This window comes from Caloenas nicobarica, chromosome 2 (assembly GCF_036013445.1).
Source record: "Caloenas nicobarica isolate bCalNic1 chromosome 2, bCalNic1.hap1, whole genome shotgun sequence".
NCBI classification, from domain to species: domain Eukaryota; kingdom Metazoa; phylum Chordata; class Aves; order Columbiformes; family Columbidae; genus Caloenas; species Caloenas nicobarica.
In genome coordinates this window covers 163671879-163687692 of record NC_088246.1, presented here as the reverse complement: position 1 = coordinate 163687692, position 15814 = coordinate 163671879, and the positions used below count along the sequence as shown (strand labels likewise).

At 47.3% G+C, this 15814-nt stretch overlaps 1 protein-coding gene across 2 annotated transcripts in view; it reads right to left on the bottom strand.

Annotated features, from left to right (window-relative positions):
* The window catches only part of RHPN1 (rhophilin Rho GTPase binding protein 1), a 39763-nt gene that overhangs the window by 17923 nt on the left and 6026 nt on the right, over positions 1–15814 (bottom strand). Inside the window, exons 3-4 of one of the 2 annotated variants that reach the window (XM_065628738.1) lie at positions 7049–7167; positions 2915–3043 (exon numbers count right to left, since the gene is read on the bottom strand). In XM_065628738.1, coding sequence (XP_065484810.1) covers positions 2915–3043; positions 7049–7167 — 248 coding nt within the window. The remainder of the gene's footprint in view (positions 1–2914; positions 3044–7048; positions 7168–15814) is intronic. The other variant, XM_065628739.1, reaches the window with a different exon arrangement.

Here is a 15814-nt window from a genome sequence, read left to right as displayed (position 1 = left end):
CAGGAGAGGGGGACAGTCACTTCTCCAGTCCTGCTGGCCACACTAGTGCTGACACAAGCCAGGATGCTGTTGACCTTCCTGACCACCTGGGCAACACACTGGCTCATGTTCAGCCATTGTCAACCAACACCCCCAGGTCCTTTTCCACCAGGTAGTTTTCCAGCCACTCTTCCTCAAGCCTGTAGTGCTGCACTGGGTTGTTGTGACCCAAGTGCAAGACCCGGCACTTGGCCTTGTTGAACCTCAGACAATTGGCCTCAGCCCATTGACCCATCCAGATTCCTCTGTAGAGCCTTCCTGTCCTTGAGCAGACCAACACTCCCACCCATCTTGCTGTCATCTGCGAACTTACTGAGGGTGCACTCAATCCCCTCATCCAGATCATTCACCCAGGTTTGCACAACAGCCCTGTCTCGTTACCTCCAGATACAGCTGACAACTTGTTGGCACATCACTCATTAGTCCAGGGAGGAAAAGAGGCAAGTTGCAAAAATCTAGGGTGCGGGGAAAGGAGGTTACACCCATATTTTCATCTGTTCATACTGAATAAACAGCTCCGAGAGCTATAATTAGTACAGAAAAGCCATTATTGCTCCTTCCCTAACAAGATTTCCGCTTGAATCCAATGCCCCAAGCAAACAAAGAGGCTTTTGTTTGGCCTGGGAAAGGTTTTGGGGTTGCTGCTACTGCTGTTTTCTTCTTAAACCAGGGCAAACAAGCAGTGGGTTGGAAAAGTCCATCATGCTTGATAGGAAAGAATTTGGGGAGGACGCATGCAATGCGGGATATGTTGCATGCATCCCTGCTTCTAACACAGAAGGAGGACCAACGTCCAGGATTACAATCAGAGACTGCAACAGACACTCTGAATGCAGGAAACACCCAAGGGTGCTGGAGATACGGGCTCTCTTGGCCACCTGAGGAGGACCATGCAACATGAAAAGCACGTGGATGGACAAAGAATCAGAGAATAGTTTGGGTGGGAAGGGACCTTCAAAGCTCATCCAGTGCCCCCCCTGCCATGAGCAGGGACATCTGCGCCAGCTCAGGTTGCTCAGAGCCCCGTCCAGCCTGGCCTGGGATGTCTCCAGGGATGGTTCATCCACCACCTCTCTGGGCAACCTGGGCCAGGCTCTCACCACCCTCAGTGTCAAAAGTTTCTCCCTTTTATCTCATTTGAATCTCCCCTCTTTGAGTTTAAAACCATCACCCCTTGTCCTATCACAACAGGCCCTGCTTAAAAATCTGTCCCCATCTTTCTTATTGGCCCCTTTTAAATATAAAAAGGCCACAATAAGGTTTCCCCAGAGCTTCTCCTCCCCAGGCTGAACCCCCAGCTGTCTCAGCCTTTCTCCCCAGAGCTGTTCAGCCCTCGGCCCATTCCCGTGTCCCTCCTCTGTCCCGCTCCAACAGCTCCATGTCTGGCTGGTGCTGGGACCCCAGAGTTGGACGCAGAGCTCAGGGGGTCAGGACATGGGGGCACAGGAGCAGAATCCCCCCCTCCACCTGCTGCTCACGCTGCTCTGGGTGCAGCCCAGGATATGATTGACTTTCTGGGCTGCAAGGGCACATTGCCAAGTCATGTCCCATTTTTCATCCACCAGCACCCCCAAGTCCTTCTCTGCAGGTCTGCTCTCCATCCATCCATCTATCCATCCATCCCCCAGCCTGGATTGATAGCGGGTGTTGCCCCGACCCAGGTGCAGGACCTTGCACTTGGCCTTGTTGACCCTCATGAGGTTCACGTGGACCCACTTCTCGAGCCTGTCCATGTCCCTCTGCATGGGTCCCATTCCTCAGGTGTGTCAACCGCGCCTCTCAGCTTGGTGTCACCAAACACCATCCACCCATCCATCTCAGGAAGGGAAGGAGCAGCAGCAGTTCCCATGTTGCTGCAGCATCTCAGGTTTTTTCTGCCTCAGGGATTTCTGCATTTCTCACCCAGCAAAACGGTGCTGATGAACCACCCCAGCACGTTGGTTTGCTGCTGGTGAACATGCCAGGGTTACCGTTCCAGTGAGTCAAGCCCAAGATGGCTGGGTAAGCATTGCACAGCAACAGAGTGTTTCAATTAACAAAAGGTCTAACCTCAGAAAGAGAGAAAAATAACCTGATACCCTCGATGGGAAAAGAAAACTAGTGAGTAATCCACTGTGGGAATAGCCAGAACAGGAGGTTAGGCACCTGTACAGCCACTTTTTTAATTGCTTCTGATAAATATCCTATTTCACCTGATAGGAAAAAAACCTCATGCTTTAGTATGATGCTTGGGAAAGAGGGACGATGCAAGTCAAGATGGTTGTTTCTGACTTATTCCTCATGCTTTGGGACATTGGCATCCAGAGGATGCACCTCCCATCCCCAAATGCTTCCTAAGATTAGATATTAGGAAAAAAATGTTAATGGAAAGGGTTGTCAGGCATTGGAACAAGCTGCCCAGGGAAGTGGTGGAGTCACCATCCCTGAAGATGTTTAAAAGACATGTAGATGAAGTTCTCAGGGACATGGTTTAGTGCCAGTGTTGGGTTAATGGTTTAACTGTATGATCTCGAGGGTCTTTTCCAACCAAAATGATTCTATGATTCCAAGTGATTTCTAGGAAAATCTGCTGAGTTCGGTCTCCTTGCAGCTCTATGAGTTTGCCCTCCGTGCAGTTCTATAGAAGAAACGTGGGCGTTCGCAGGACGAAAAACTGTTCCCAGCAAATCTGGCCCACGCCCAGGTCCTCCCCTATTCTCCAACCTCCACCTTGCGGTCCCTGCCAGAAGGTCAAACCCTGTGCAGAGCAGGGAGGCAAGAGCAATGGGTACCAAGGCAAGAGGCTGCCTTCCTCCCAGAAAAAGCTAAAATTAAATGACAATAATAAAAATAATATCCCAGCTGAGCAGGCTGCTCTTCCCACACTGCAGTTTACCTCTCGTTCTGGTAGACGTCCACGCTGCTGTTCAGTTCCTCCAGCTCCTCCTTCAGCAGCTGCAGGTTGGAGTTCACGTAGCTCAGCTCCAGGGCGACCGTCTCTTTGACCTTGTGGTTACTGGTGGCCCTGCAAGACAACACGATATGGATCAAACCTCCCCCGATTTCATCAATGACTTTATTTATCAGCTCTTGGCCGCACTGATAAATAGAAGTGAAGTTATCCAGCGGTACAGTAACATGTGCATCCATCCAAATGCTCCTGGAGAACCGTGTCTCTTGCTCTGCACGTGATCATAGAATCATCAGATGGTTTTGGCTGGAAGAGACCTTTGAAGCTCATCCAGCGCCCCCCCTGCCATGAGCAGGGACATCTGCACCAGCTCAGGTTGCTCAGAGCCCCGTCCAGCCTGGCCTGGGATGTCTCCAGGGATGGTTCATCCACCACCTCTCTGGCCAACCTGGGCCAATGCTCCACCACGCTCATCATAAAAAATGTCTTCCTTATATCCAGTCTGAATCTCCCCTCTTTTAGTTTAAAACCATCACCGCTTGTCCTATTGAACATCCTGCTAAAAAGTCTGTTCCCATCTTTCTTATCAGCCCTTTTAAGTATTTAACGGCCACAATAAGGTCTCCCCGGAGCCTTTTCTTCTCCAGGCTGAACGCCTCCAAATTTCTCAGCCTTTTGAGACCAGGGAAACCAGATCAATCAGACCCCTGTGCTATGGAGGCTGAGGCCGGGCAAAACTCATCACAGTGTTGCACCCTGCTCAGATCAATCTGCTCTTTCTGCCCCGGAGCAAATTTCCCCTTGACCATCCATGCTCCCACCTCCCGTGCAGCTTCAGATTTTGCTATGAGCACTCAAAGTGCTCACACGCACTAAAATAAAAAGTGCTTTACGGTCAAGTTTGAGGAGGAAAAAAAAAAACAACTTATTTTTTGGGGTGCAAACGACCCTTCTGCTCACTCATTAGCAGAGCCGGACCCTGCCCTCCCTTCTCCACTCCTGCACGTCAGGAGATGTAAACACCGTGGATTGATTTCAGCTGCCTGCTCCCAGCAACACGAGCTCCCAGGCTGATTATAACCCTCTTATCTGCTCCGAAGGAAAGCGGGGAGAGATAACCCAGAGCTGACAGTGTTGGCTGGAAGGGGTTCTGGCTGCTTGTGCTAAATCATGCCACGTTCTGCGAAAAACAACACGTGCACGAGCTCTGCTCAATGCTTTTCCCCAGCTTTTGCAGAGCATTTTGCCTTTGACTTTTGTGTTTTCTTTTTTTCTTTGTGGATAGTATCCTCCAAAGGCTTTGCCCTGACCTGGCTCAGGGCAGTAGAAAGAGTTATGCCATTTTTCTTTTAAGATGCTGGTCCTTTAATGTCTCCTCCCCCTTTGCTGTGATTCCCCAAAATCAATTAATTTTTTTTTTTTTATTTTAAACAAAGCAGAACCACAGCCGGTCCAGAGATCTCTGTGGTCGCTTCCATTTAAACATCCTTCGGCATTTCTGTTATTCCCCATATGGTGTCAGCACAGTAACCACTCTTTTTCCCTGTAAAACACTATTTAGTTGCTATTTTAGTCCTTTACGCATCACAACACTTCCAGGACACAGGTGCATCGCTGCTGTCATCACAGTTTTCCTCCAATAAAAATTAAAGGGAGTTTCCCCTCCTTGCTCCCAGCTAGCAACAATATTTATATATATATTTTAAAATTTCTTATGTTACCAATAGCTGATGTGTGCCAATTTGCAACCCAGCAACACCAGGCTAAGTTTGCACACACACGCACGATGTATTTCTGACCGGTGCTTTCACCTCTGCTCTGCAGCAAAAAGGACTTTATCACCTCGCAAAGCCCAGATTTGCTCTGCAGGGCTTTGCACGCACGTGCAAGTTTTTCCGGGTCTTGTCACCAGGTGAAGGTTTTAAAGCCCAGCGTCACTTCGGGGCACTCCTGCGAGTGCCACACGCAGCAATTAAGAGCACGGGACCACTTAGAAAGTTAATTTAGGGGAGAACTCCATCTTTTCCATCACCATACCCAAGCGCTTTGTGCTCCCTGTCCAGGGCAGGAGCTGATTTATGAGAACCCAGAGCCTACGTGTCTCCATCGACCTCCCCAGTGAAGTTATCAGCTGTTTGCTTAGCTAACACCAAAGACTTCTGATTCTTTTTTTTTTTTAATTTCTTTTTAAGAAACTGCTTTATTGGCGACACCTTTATCTCTCCGATTGCTTCGCTCAGCTCCAGTATTTGAACAAGAACGGAAAAGGTTTCTGCCGCCTCTGCCCATTTATTTATCCAGCAAACAAACCCTCTTAACACCCCTGAGCAAACACCGCGTGCACTTTTTTCCCAGCACCCCATTCATGGTAACCTCTCCAGGAAAGGCGACCGATATGCTGAACAGAACAGTTCAGATTATTTTTTAAAGCATTTAGAGGTTTGGGGTTTTTTTTTTTTGTTTGGTTGTTTTTTTTTGAGGCAAAGAAATCAGTGTTTTCAGCTGCAAACTCTGCCCCAGGCTGGGCAACCCCCAGCTTTTTTTTCCATTTGCATTTAGCATTAGCATAGAGAGATGCAAAAGAAATTTCTCCATGCAACTCGAGTCTATAATTTTTAAGAAATAACCTTTAGACTTAGAACATAATCCCCGACCCCCTCCACCTTAAATTTCAGGCAAAAGCTTGTTTGGTTGGTTGGTTTTTCTCCCCAACATTTCCTGTGTTTCATAAGCTCTGAGCACTGTAGCACCCAGAAACCCACATTAAAGAAATATTAAAAATTAAAAAAACCAACCAACCAAAAAAAAAAACCCACAAACAAACAAAACTAAAACAAAAAACCCCACTCATCAAGAAATTTAAAAAATCCTCAGCTGGAAAATGGACTTGTGGAAGGGAAGAACTAAGTGGCTGCTACAAAAAGACATTCAAACTGCTGATGCAGCAAAATAAAAGGGAAGAAGAAAAAAAAAAGCGCCTCATCAGTGCATTTCCCTGGCTGAGTAATTAAGATGTGTTTTGCATCACATTTTTCGCTCACTCCCCTACATGCGGCTCCGATTCCCGTTGTTTGCACCAAAACCGCGGCCGGGCGCGTTTCTGCTGAGCCAGCGCATTTCCCCTTAATTTTTTTATAATAAAGGGGAGTCGTGTGGAGCAGCACACGTTGGGATTTCATGGCCTTTTTTTTTTTAATTAGATGAGGTTGAAGCCTGGTTGAAGCAGCGGGGTGTGGGGGCTGTAACCTCACCTCCCCCAGGAAGCCTCGCTGCCATTAAAATGCCATTTTTTTAATACTTTAGCTGTGCAACTATTACTCCCTTCTTCCAGGTGCATGCAGCACTGACATTAAATGATTAAGTTCGGAATTGAAAAGTCAATCTGATTTTATTGAGGGGAAAAAAAAAAAAAACAATCAAACTGGAAAAAATATGCAAAAAAAAAAAGCTACTTCAGTGTAGTCTTATGCTCCAATATCCAAGAGGAATGTGAAGATACATGCGAGAGCTACAAAAAAGGTCATCCTCGGGTTAAAAATGTTAAAATAGCTGCAAAAATCATGCAATTGCATCATGATGTCTCTACAGATAAAGGCGTTAATGCCCTGGATTTACTTGTGCTGGACCAGCTGCAATCTGAAAACCATGCAAAGGTACCAAATTTTGCACCGTCCCATAAACGCATCGTTCCGACAGTGTGAAAAACCCATCCGCACAGTTATACCTGGATTTTCAGCTTCTGGTGGAACCACTGGGATGGAGATTTTTGGAACTAAAGCTGGATTTGACCCACTCGCATGGGGTATTGGGCAGGAGACACTGCACTCTGAGCTCAATCCCAGCTCGACTTCTATTCCCATTATTTCATGTGCTCAAACCCTGCTTTGCCCCAGGCTCCCAAGACATTAAAACGATAATTTTCCGTTAAAATGCATAGCATCAGCATTCCAACGAATGGAGGGCTGGCATTTCTAGGATGAATACTGCAAAGTCAAGGGAAAACTGAGCAAACCCCCCCCATAGCTGTGGGAGTGCTGGCATCAGTTGCCTTGTAGACATCAAGACCGTATTTCCACCGAATCCCTGGACCTGAGGGTTGCTCGAGGGACCAGGACTCACCTGAAAAGGTTTTCTGCCCCCGCTCGCATCCTCATCTCCTTGTTGATCTGCTGGTTAATCCGCGCCCGGCGATGCTGCAGTTTGCTGCGCTGGGTCTGGGCGAAGGGGTCGCAGCCCTGCTGAGGGAGAAGGAGAGGGTCTCACCAAAAAAAAATAACCCACCACCACAAACACCCTACAATTTTGAGACTAAAAATGGCACTTTCCGAGCCGGACGTTGCACTTGGAGGAAAGTTTTGTTATCTAATACTACCTGTTGCTTAGAGCAATTTATTTTCTAAGCTATCGAGGTGCTGGAGCGAGTTGAGAGAAGGGGACGGAGCTGGGGAAGGGGCTGGATGGAGCACAAGTGTGATGGGAGCGGCTGAGGGAGCTGGGGGTTCAGCCTGGGGAACAGGAGCTGAGGGGAGACCTTCTGATCTCTGAACTGCCTGAAAGGAGGTTGTAGAGAGATAGTGGTTGGTCTCTTCTCCCAAGTAATGAGTGATAGAATGAGGGGAAACGGCCTCAAGTTGCGCCAGGGGAGGTTGAGGTTGGATCTTGGGAACAATTTCTTCCCAGAAAGGGCTGTGGGGCATTGGAACAGGCTGCCCAGGGCAGTGCTGGAGTCACCATCCCTGGAGGGGTTTAAAAGATCTGGAGATGATGTTCTCAGGGACATAGCTTAGTGCCAGTGTTGGGTTAATGGTTGGACTCCATGACCTTGAAGGTCTCTTCCAACCAAAATGACTCTGCGATTCTACTCTATTCTATGCAGAAAACGCTTCACAAATGCCACCATGAACAGAAGCCAAGCATCTCCTTTCCAGGGTCTCACCATCCGGATGCAAGACAAGACTCAGTATAACCCTTGAGCTCAGGAACAGATGTGATCTCGCGTCTATAAGTGCTCCCGTCTCCTGCCGGCTGCAGGGGATGGGGCACGGGCAGCAAGTCAAGAGTTCACGGGGGTGGAGAAACGAGCCGCACAAAGCAATAAATTAATTCCACCCCTGCCTCCTTCCTCGGCTTCGGCTCGGATTTTCCGCAGACAGGGAAATGACGTTTAATCTCCGACTTCAGGAGATAACAGACAGTAATATCCCTCTGTCTCGCGCACTATTATGGGATGCCTCCAGCACAGAGGTTGCCACGAGGAGGGTCTCTGAATGTGGGGTCACAAAAGCTCTACCCAAGCAGAGATGATTTTTGTTGTGCGAGGAGCAGTTCGGACGGACAAAGCGGGGCCCTACAAGACCCCTGAATAATAATAATTTTTTAAAATAAAAAGTGTCTGGGAGGGCACAAGACCGGGCAGTTTAAGAGATGGAGACCTCCCAGTTTGCTTTTCATACACCAGCGCAAAGCATGTGCAGATGCCTCCAAGAACATATTAAGATCCACTGTAGCACTGAAAGAAATTCCTCAAAGCCACTATTTTGCCCTCTTGCTTCCCTCAAAAAAAAAAAAATCCGTTCGCTACGTCTTGCCTTGGTCCCCACTGCTTTCCCCTCATCCCTGTTGGTCGACCCCTTGACTCCACATCAAAAAGTTGGTTTGCCACCCAAGAGACTCAACAGAGCTCAAACAGTGCCCACCTCATCCAAAACACTTTCTCAGCTATTTTCTTCCACATAGAGAAGATCTTGATGGGCTTAACTAGGCCTCACCTCATCCTCCAGGATAGGTCACACCAGTCTCAAACCCAACAAGCCAAGGCAACCCTTGGTTACCCCTCCAGAAGATACTGTAGGTCCTGCTGGTACTCTGGGAAAACTTCTAACAAATTATTTGATTTTTTTTTTCTGGGCCCATAGGAAAGGAAAAAAATATTTGCTCAAAAAAAAGTATGAGAGCAGCTTTGATTAGTAAGCAGGGAATGGGAAATTTTGTGTTTTCATGGACTTCAGCTTTCTGAAAATTAATTTCTTGTATTCAAAGTCCACTCAGTGGTGCCCCCTTTGAAAAAGGTCCTGGATTAACATCAGCATTTTTATCTAAGTGAAAGATTTGAGCTCCTAATTGGTACATTGGAGACCACAGAATCAGAGTCACTCCACCTGGTCCATAAATCTGCAGGCTTAATGCTTCACAATAATCTATGAATCACAGAATCACAGAATCACAGAATCACAGAATCACAGAATCACAGAATCACAGAATGTTAGGGATTGGAAGGGACCTCGAAAGATCATCTAGTCCAATCCCCCTGCCAGGGCAGGAACCCCTAGGTGAGGTTACACAGGAAGGCGTCCAGGCGGGTTTTGAATGTCTCCAGAGAAGGAGAATCCACAACCCCCCTGGGCAGCCTGTTCCAGTGTTCTGTCACCCTCACTGAGAAGAAGTTTCTTCTCACATTTAAGTGGAACCTCTTGTGTTCCAGCTTGAACCCATTACCCCTTGTCTTACTGTTGGTTGTCACCGAGAAGAGCCTGGCTCCATCCTCGTGACACCCACCCTTTATATATTTATAAACATTAATGAGGTCACCCCTCAGTCTCCTCTTCTCCAAGCTAAAGAGCCCCAGCTCCCTCAGCCTTTCCTCATAAGGGAGATGCTCCACTCCCTTCATCATCTTTGTGGCCCTGCGCTGGACTCTCTCCAGCAGTTCCCTGTCCTTCTTGAACTGAGGGGCCCAGAACTGGACACAATATTCCAGATGAGGTCTCACCAGGGCAGAGTAGAGGGGAAGGAGAACCTCTCTTGACCTACTAACCACCCCCCTTCTAATACACCCCAGGATGCCATTGGCCTTCTTGGCCACAAGGGCCCAGTGCTGGCTCATGGTCATCCTGCTGTCCACCAGGACCCCCAGGTCCCTTTCCCCTACACTGCTCTCTAATAGGTCATTCCCCAACCTGTACTGGAACCTGGGGTTGTTCCTGCCCAGATGCAAGACTCTACATTTCCCCTTGTTATATTTCATTAAATTTTTCCCCGCCCATGAATTTGTCGAAATTACTGAAGGAATAAGGTGGAAGCAGGAGGCCACGACTATTCTGGAAAAGCAATTAAGTGGGACATTAAGGAAAACATCCCAACAGCTGCACAAATCTGGAGTGAGGAGCAAATACAGGAAAGGCTGATCCAGAAATGCCACTTGTTGATTTGTCCTTGGGAACCCACCCACCTTGTACACATCATTGGCTCCCCAGGTGAAAAAAACCAAAAAATCCAGAAATTGGAAGAAAAAGGAAAAGTATGAGTAATCCCACACCACGGAGACCAACAAGGGATCATGCCAGGTTTTCTCCAGCAAGAAGGAGCTGGGTCATCGCTGAGGATGGACTTAGAAACAACAACAAAAAATAACCACGTAGGTACTACTAAATCTGAGCACCCAGAGGCTCTTGAAACAAAGGAGACGGCACCAAACCCTTCCCCAGAAAGTAGCTGCTCATGCAGATTGAGTCCAAGATACTGCACGAGTATTTCTTTTATTAATTAAAGGATGATTACAAACATTGTGTTTCTTCACACAGTGTGAGGCATTAACCTGTATATGGAAATTAAAGTTTAAGGTGGGGGAAAGAAGCTGTGAAGGTGGTGCTAATTAAAATTTCAAGAGCCCCTCAGGTTTACTGATGAGAGCTGTGTGCACTTGTCAGCTCCAGAGACACACAAGCCAAATACATATGCAAATATATCCAAATAAACATGCAAATATATCCAAATACACGCAAACAAGCAGGACCCCTCTCTCTGCCTCTAGAATCATAAAAATCTACCCAAAACTCAACAGCCCTGGTAGCAACAGTTGGAGGTGGAAAGCACCAGTTCTTCCTACAGGAGCTTTTATCACCTTTGAGACCTTTTCACTTTTTGCAAAGGTTTGCTTAAAAGCAGTCAGAAGACTTTTAGATTTTTTTTTTTGGAGGGAAGAGCAAAGACTACCTGAATAAATGAGCTGGAGGCCAGAGGAATTGCAGATGAGAGATGATGGAAGAGGCACGAATGGAACGACTATCCAAAACCACAGAGAAGGTCCATGAATCTCAGACTGGTTGGGGTTGGAAGGGACCTCTGGAGATCATTCAGTCCAACCCACCTGCTAAAGCAGGGTCACCAGAGCGGAATCACAGAATCACAGAATGTTAGGGATTGGAAGGGACCTCAAAAGATCATCTAGTCCAATCCCCCTGCCAGAGCAGGAACACCTAGGTGAGGTTACACAGGAAGGCGTCCAGGCGGGTTTTGAATGTCTCCAGAGAAGGAGAATCCACAACCTCCCTGGGCAGCCTGGTCCAGTGTTCCGTCACCCTCACTGAGAAGAAGTTTCTTCTCAAATTTAAGTGGAACCTCTTGTGTTCCAGCTTGAACCCATTACCCCTTGTCTTACTGTTGGTTGTCACCGAGAAGAGCCTGGCTCCATCCTCGTGACACCCACCCTTTATATATTTATAAACATTGATGAGGTCACCCCTCAGTCTCCTCTTCTCCAAGCTAAAGAGCCCCAGCTCCTCAGCCTTTCCTCATAAGGGAGATGCTCCACTCCCTTAATCATCTTTGTGGCTGCGCTGGACTCTCTCCAGCAGTTCCCTGTCCTTCTGGAACTGAGGGGCCCAGAACTGGACACAATATTCCAGATGAGGTCTCACCAGGGCAGAGTAGAGGGGAAGGAGAACCTCTCTCGACCTACTGACCACCCCCCTTCTAATACACCCCAGGATGCCATTGGCCTTCTTGGCCACAAGGGCAGATCGCACAGGATCATGTCCAGGTGGGTTTGAATGTCTCCAGAGAAGGAGACTCCACAACCTCTCTGGGCAGCCTGTTCAGGGCTCTCGCACCTCAAAGTAAAGAATTTTCTCCTCATATTCAGATGGAACCTCCTGTGTTTCAGTCTGTGCCCGTTGCCCCTCATCCTGTCGTTGGGCACCACTGAAAAGTCTGGTCCATCCTCTTGACACCCACCCTGGGGATATTTATAAACATTTGAGATCCCCTCTCAGCTTCTCTTCTCCAGGCTGGACAGCCCCAGCTCTCTCAGTCTCAGACAAGAAGTGAGAGGCAGAGTGTTATGAGCAGACTCTAGGATGGTTTTACAAGATACTCAAATTCAGCGTCAAAACCTCTCTGCTGCAAAAGCAATTAAGGGGTTTAGCTAATTGACTTGGCAGCTTCCCACTTCTCCCATGCCCAGCTCAAGACAACACCAAGAGGCCACAGCCAAGTCACCTCAGTGTCAAAGCTGCTGAATGAGACCCCTCTCAAACATGCAAGAGAACAGCACTGGAAATCGCTGATCACTTTGTGTTTCCACAAGACCACAAAGGAGCTGCCCTCCAGCAATGTTTGCAAGCCCTGAAGCAGCTGGGGACCAAACACGCCCCAACAACTTCCAGGACATCATGGCACTTGGATTTTCCTAGACTTTCCCCTCCGAGAGACACTAAACCATTTGTAGATCTGCAATGTTGGGGTTTTTTCCCCCCTCTATCTGAATACTGGGCGTCTTCTCAATCAGATTTAATGAGATAGTTATCAATTCCCATCCAGGTTCCTAAGTCAACAACAAAAAGGTACCGAAAAGTCAAGTACTGGAGCACCTGATGTAATACCAAAGCCTTCTGAGGGTGTCAAGTCAGGATCTCGAGACTTGTTGCCACTTTGGGGACTTCATGTGACCTCCCCACACTCCACTTTCCTCCTCACCCTTTACGATGTTGGGTTATTACAGTGACCCATGGGACTGCAGCACATCTCGCCTCAAGAAGATCTGCTGTCGGTCCCAAAGCATCATCCCTGGCTGGCATGGACCAGTAGAAGCATTATGCCAAGGCCACCATGGAGAACCACTAAGTCTAGTCTGCAGCTGCTCCTGGGGCGTTGCAGAAATAACGTTATTTCACGAGTGTTGAAGCAAGAAAGAAATTCAGCTCCAGCATGAGATACTTAGCCCAGGTTAACTTACATATGAAAGGAAACACCATCACAAGCAAAAAAAGGTCATATTTAAATAAAAAGGTAGATAGTTCAGGCATTGGAACAGGCTGTCCAGGGAAGTGGTTGAATCACCATCCCTGGAGGTGTTTAAAAGACACATAGATGAGGGTCTTAGGAACATGGTTTAGTGCTAGAGTTAGGTTAGGTTATGGTTGGATTCAATGATCTTGAGGGTCTTTTCCAACCAAAATGATTCTATGATAGGCAAGATAGAGAGTCAAGAGGAGAGGATGCCCACCCTCTAACACCTTGCATTCAAAGGAACCAAACACTTTGCACCCAAAGTCTCCAAGATGCAACTAGAAGCTAAAAACTACAGCACAGAGTTTCTAAAGTAAGCAGTGACTGATTTAAGAATGCCTTACATAAGGGGGAACATAGGGCAAAAATACCCCACTGTTAAGCGAGGAAAATCCCTTTTATAACCTAATTCTTCTTTGTACAAACTCTTGAGGTCAACCCTTTAAGGTCAGAAGAAAGATAGGTTATTTCAACCAGCCTCTTGGGCTCTGGGGTGCACCTAAGGACATCAAGAAAAGAATAAAGTTGGGTGCTTAAGAAGTGACCAGGTTGAACCTGAGATTTCTTAGCCTTCCTAGTTTAAAGCTTCTGCTCTTCCAGTAAGAGGCCATCAGTTGTGTAGCAGCCAGGGAACAGCACACAGAGGACAACGTGTGTTAAGAAAGCCATGAAAACGAATGAGGCGTGGGTCATTAAGTTATACGAGTTGTAGCCAGCTCTGAAGTTTATTGCCTCTGACAAAGCAGGATTAGAGCCAGTATTATTGTAGCAAGGCCGTTTTATGCTCAGAAGACATCTGCCAAATAACATTGTGTTCAACCCTCAACATGGAAAGATGACAGCGTTACAGAAAGGACCCGGCCAATGCCACCATGTAAGGAAGGGAAGAGGCCAGAAGACCTTTCCCAGAGGTGGCCAAGACAAACAGATCCTCTTTGAGGGATGTCAAAGCTTCTGCCAACTCAAACCCTATCTTTGCAGGGAACACATACAATGACGTAATGGTGTCGTTAACTCCCTGACACCTCTTCCAGTTCAAGAACATCCATCTGGGGTGTTAAGGAGGGCAATTACGTGGTTAGATTTCCTTCTGCAAGCAAGGCCTTAGGCAATGTTTGTGTAGACATGATCACCATGTGTACTTTGCACTTCACTCCTCCGGGAGATGAAGCCTGGATATGTCTTGTGTGATGAGAGACACACCTAGAGCATTATTTGTGACCCCGGTGACAAAACAAGGCCACCACCTCCTAGCTTTCCCAGCACTAATGACACACAAACCTAATCACCTGGAGGAAGAGGGAAATGCCAGCAAGTCCAAAGGGCAAAGCCGCATGCCAAGGGACTAATTTCTCTCTTTTGTTTCTGCTAGAAGAACAGGAGCTCAGTTGCTTCCAGAAAAAAAAAAAAAAAAGCAAAACTTACGCATATGAAGCGATCAAAGGACGACTGTGAGCTGTCAGAATGTGTAGCTGTAATTTTAGTTATCACCCCAATGGATATTGCAGTAAAAGGTCCCAGCTACCTGCAGAGCTGGGTTGGATGGATCACAGGACATGCTCCACAGCCCACCTGCTGAAGCATGGACCAAGCTGTGCCATCTCCAAGACCGGCTTTAGCCATAAAACACCAGGATTATTGCCAATTAGAGCAGCTAGAGAGTGCCCACAGAATAGCAGGAGAAACTAAAGCAGCTTAATTTGAACGTAGACTGGAGATTTCCATAATGTGGCAGTGGTGAGATAAGTTGAGACCTGGTGCTGACCTGAGCTCTAAAACCAGCCCCACCACCAAGCAGACAACCTTCACATGCCTAAGGACAGGGAAGTTCAAGGAGAAAGCTGCAAGCGGAGCAGGACACCAGTCTGCCCTGTATCGCTGCCATGTGATTATAGAAATATATAGAGAGACTTGGTGCCGGGCAGTGCAATAGATAAGGGATGAGCTGCCACTTCTGGGAAGTCAGGCATTTTTAGCCACAATTTTGTCTTTTTTTCAATGAGGGAATCGCCTGGTTTGATGAAAATATAATTATCTGCCCTAAGATATGTCATTAAGGTCATTGACAGCAGAACATCTGAATTGTCTTCATCTGCATTTCTTCACAGAAAGGGTTGTCAGGCATTGGAACCGGCTGCCCAGGGCAGTGGTGGAGTCACCATCCCTGGAGGGGTTCAAAAGATGCAGAGATGAGGTTCTCAGGGACAAGGTTTGGTGCCAGTGTTGGGTTAATGGTTGGACTCAATGATCTTGAGGGCCTCTTCCAACCAAAATGATTCTATGACTGTCATGCTGGTACCTCTTGTAGGACAACACAGACTCTGATCTGCTCTCACAACGCAGAGCAACACGCTTGATATGGGACAACCAGAGTTCAGGCATGTAGCTGAAGGACAAGGGGCAGGATTAGGCCCATCTCACCTTCCACTGCTGAGATCAACTCAGGAGATGGTGGACACCACAAATATATTAAGCATAGCCCAGCTGCATTTAGTAAAGGGACCAACAATGCTCATCTGCTACATCCCCTGAAGCCATAACTGCCTTCAGTGTTTCCATTATCCCAGACTGCTGCATATATTCTTTAAAGCCTTAAGGTTTATTTTATTTTAGTTTTATAATTTATCCCTCCCAGGTAATGGACAGCTTATTGCTTTTTAAAGGGAGGGAGTCAAAAGGCAAAAAGACTGTTGCTATTAAACCCTCCCCCAGGGAAGGAAGAATCACAGAATGGTTGGGGTTGGAAGGGACCTCTGGAGATCATCTAGTCCAACCCACCTGCTAAAGCAGGTTCACCAGAGCAGATCACACAGGAATGTG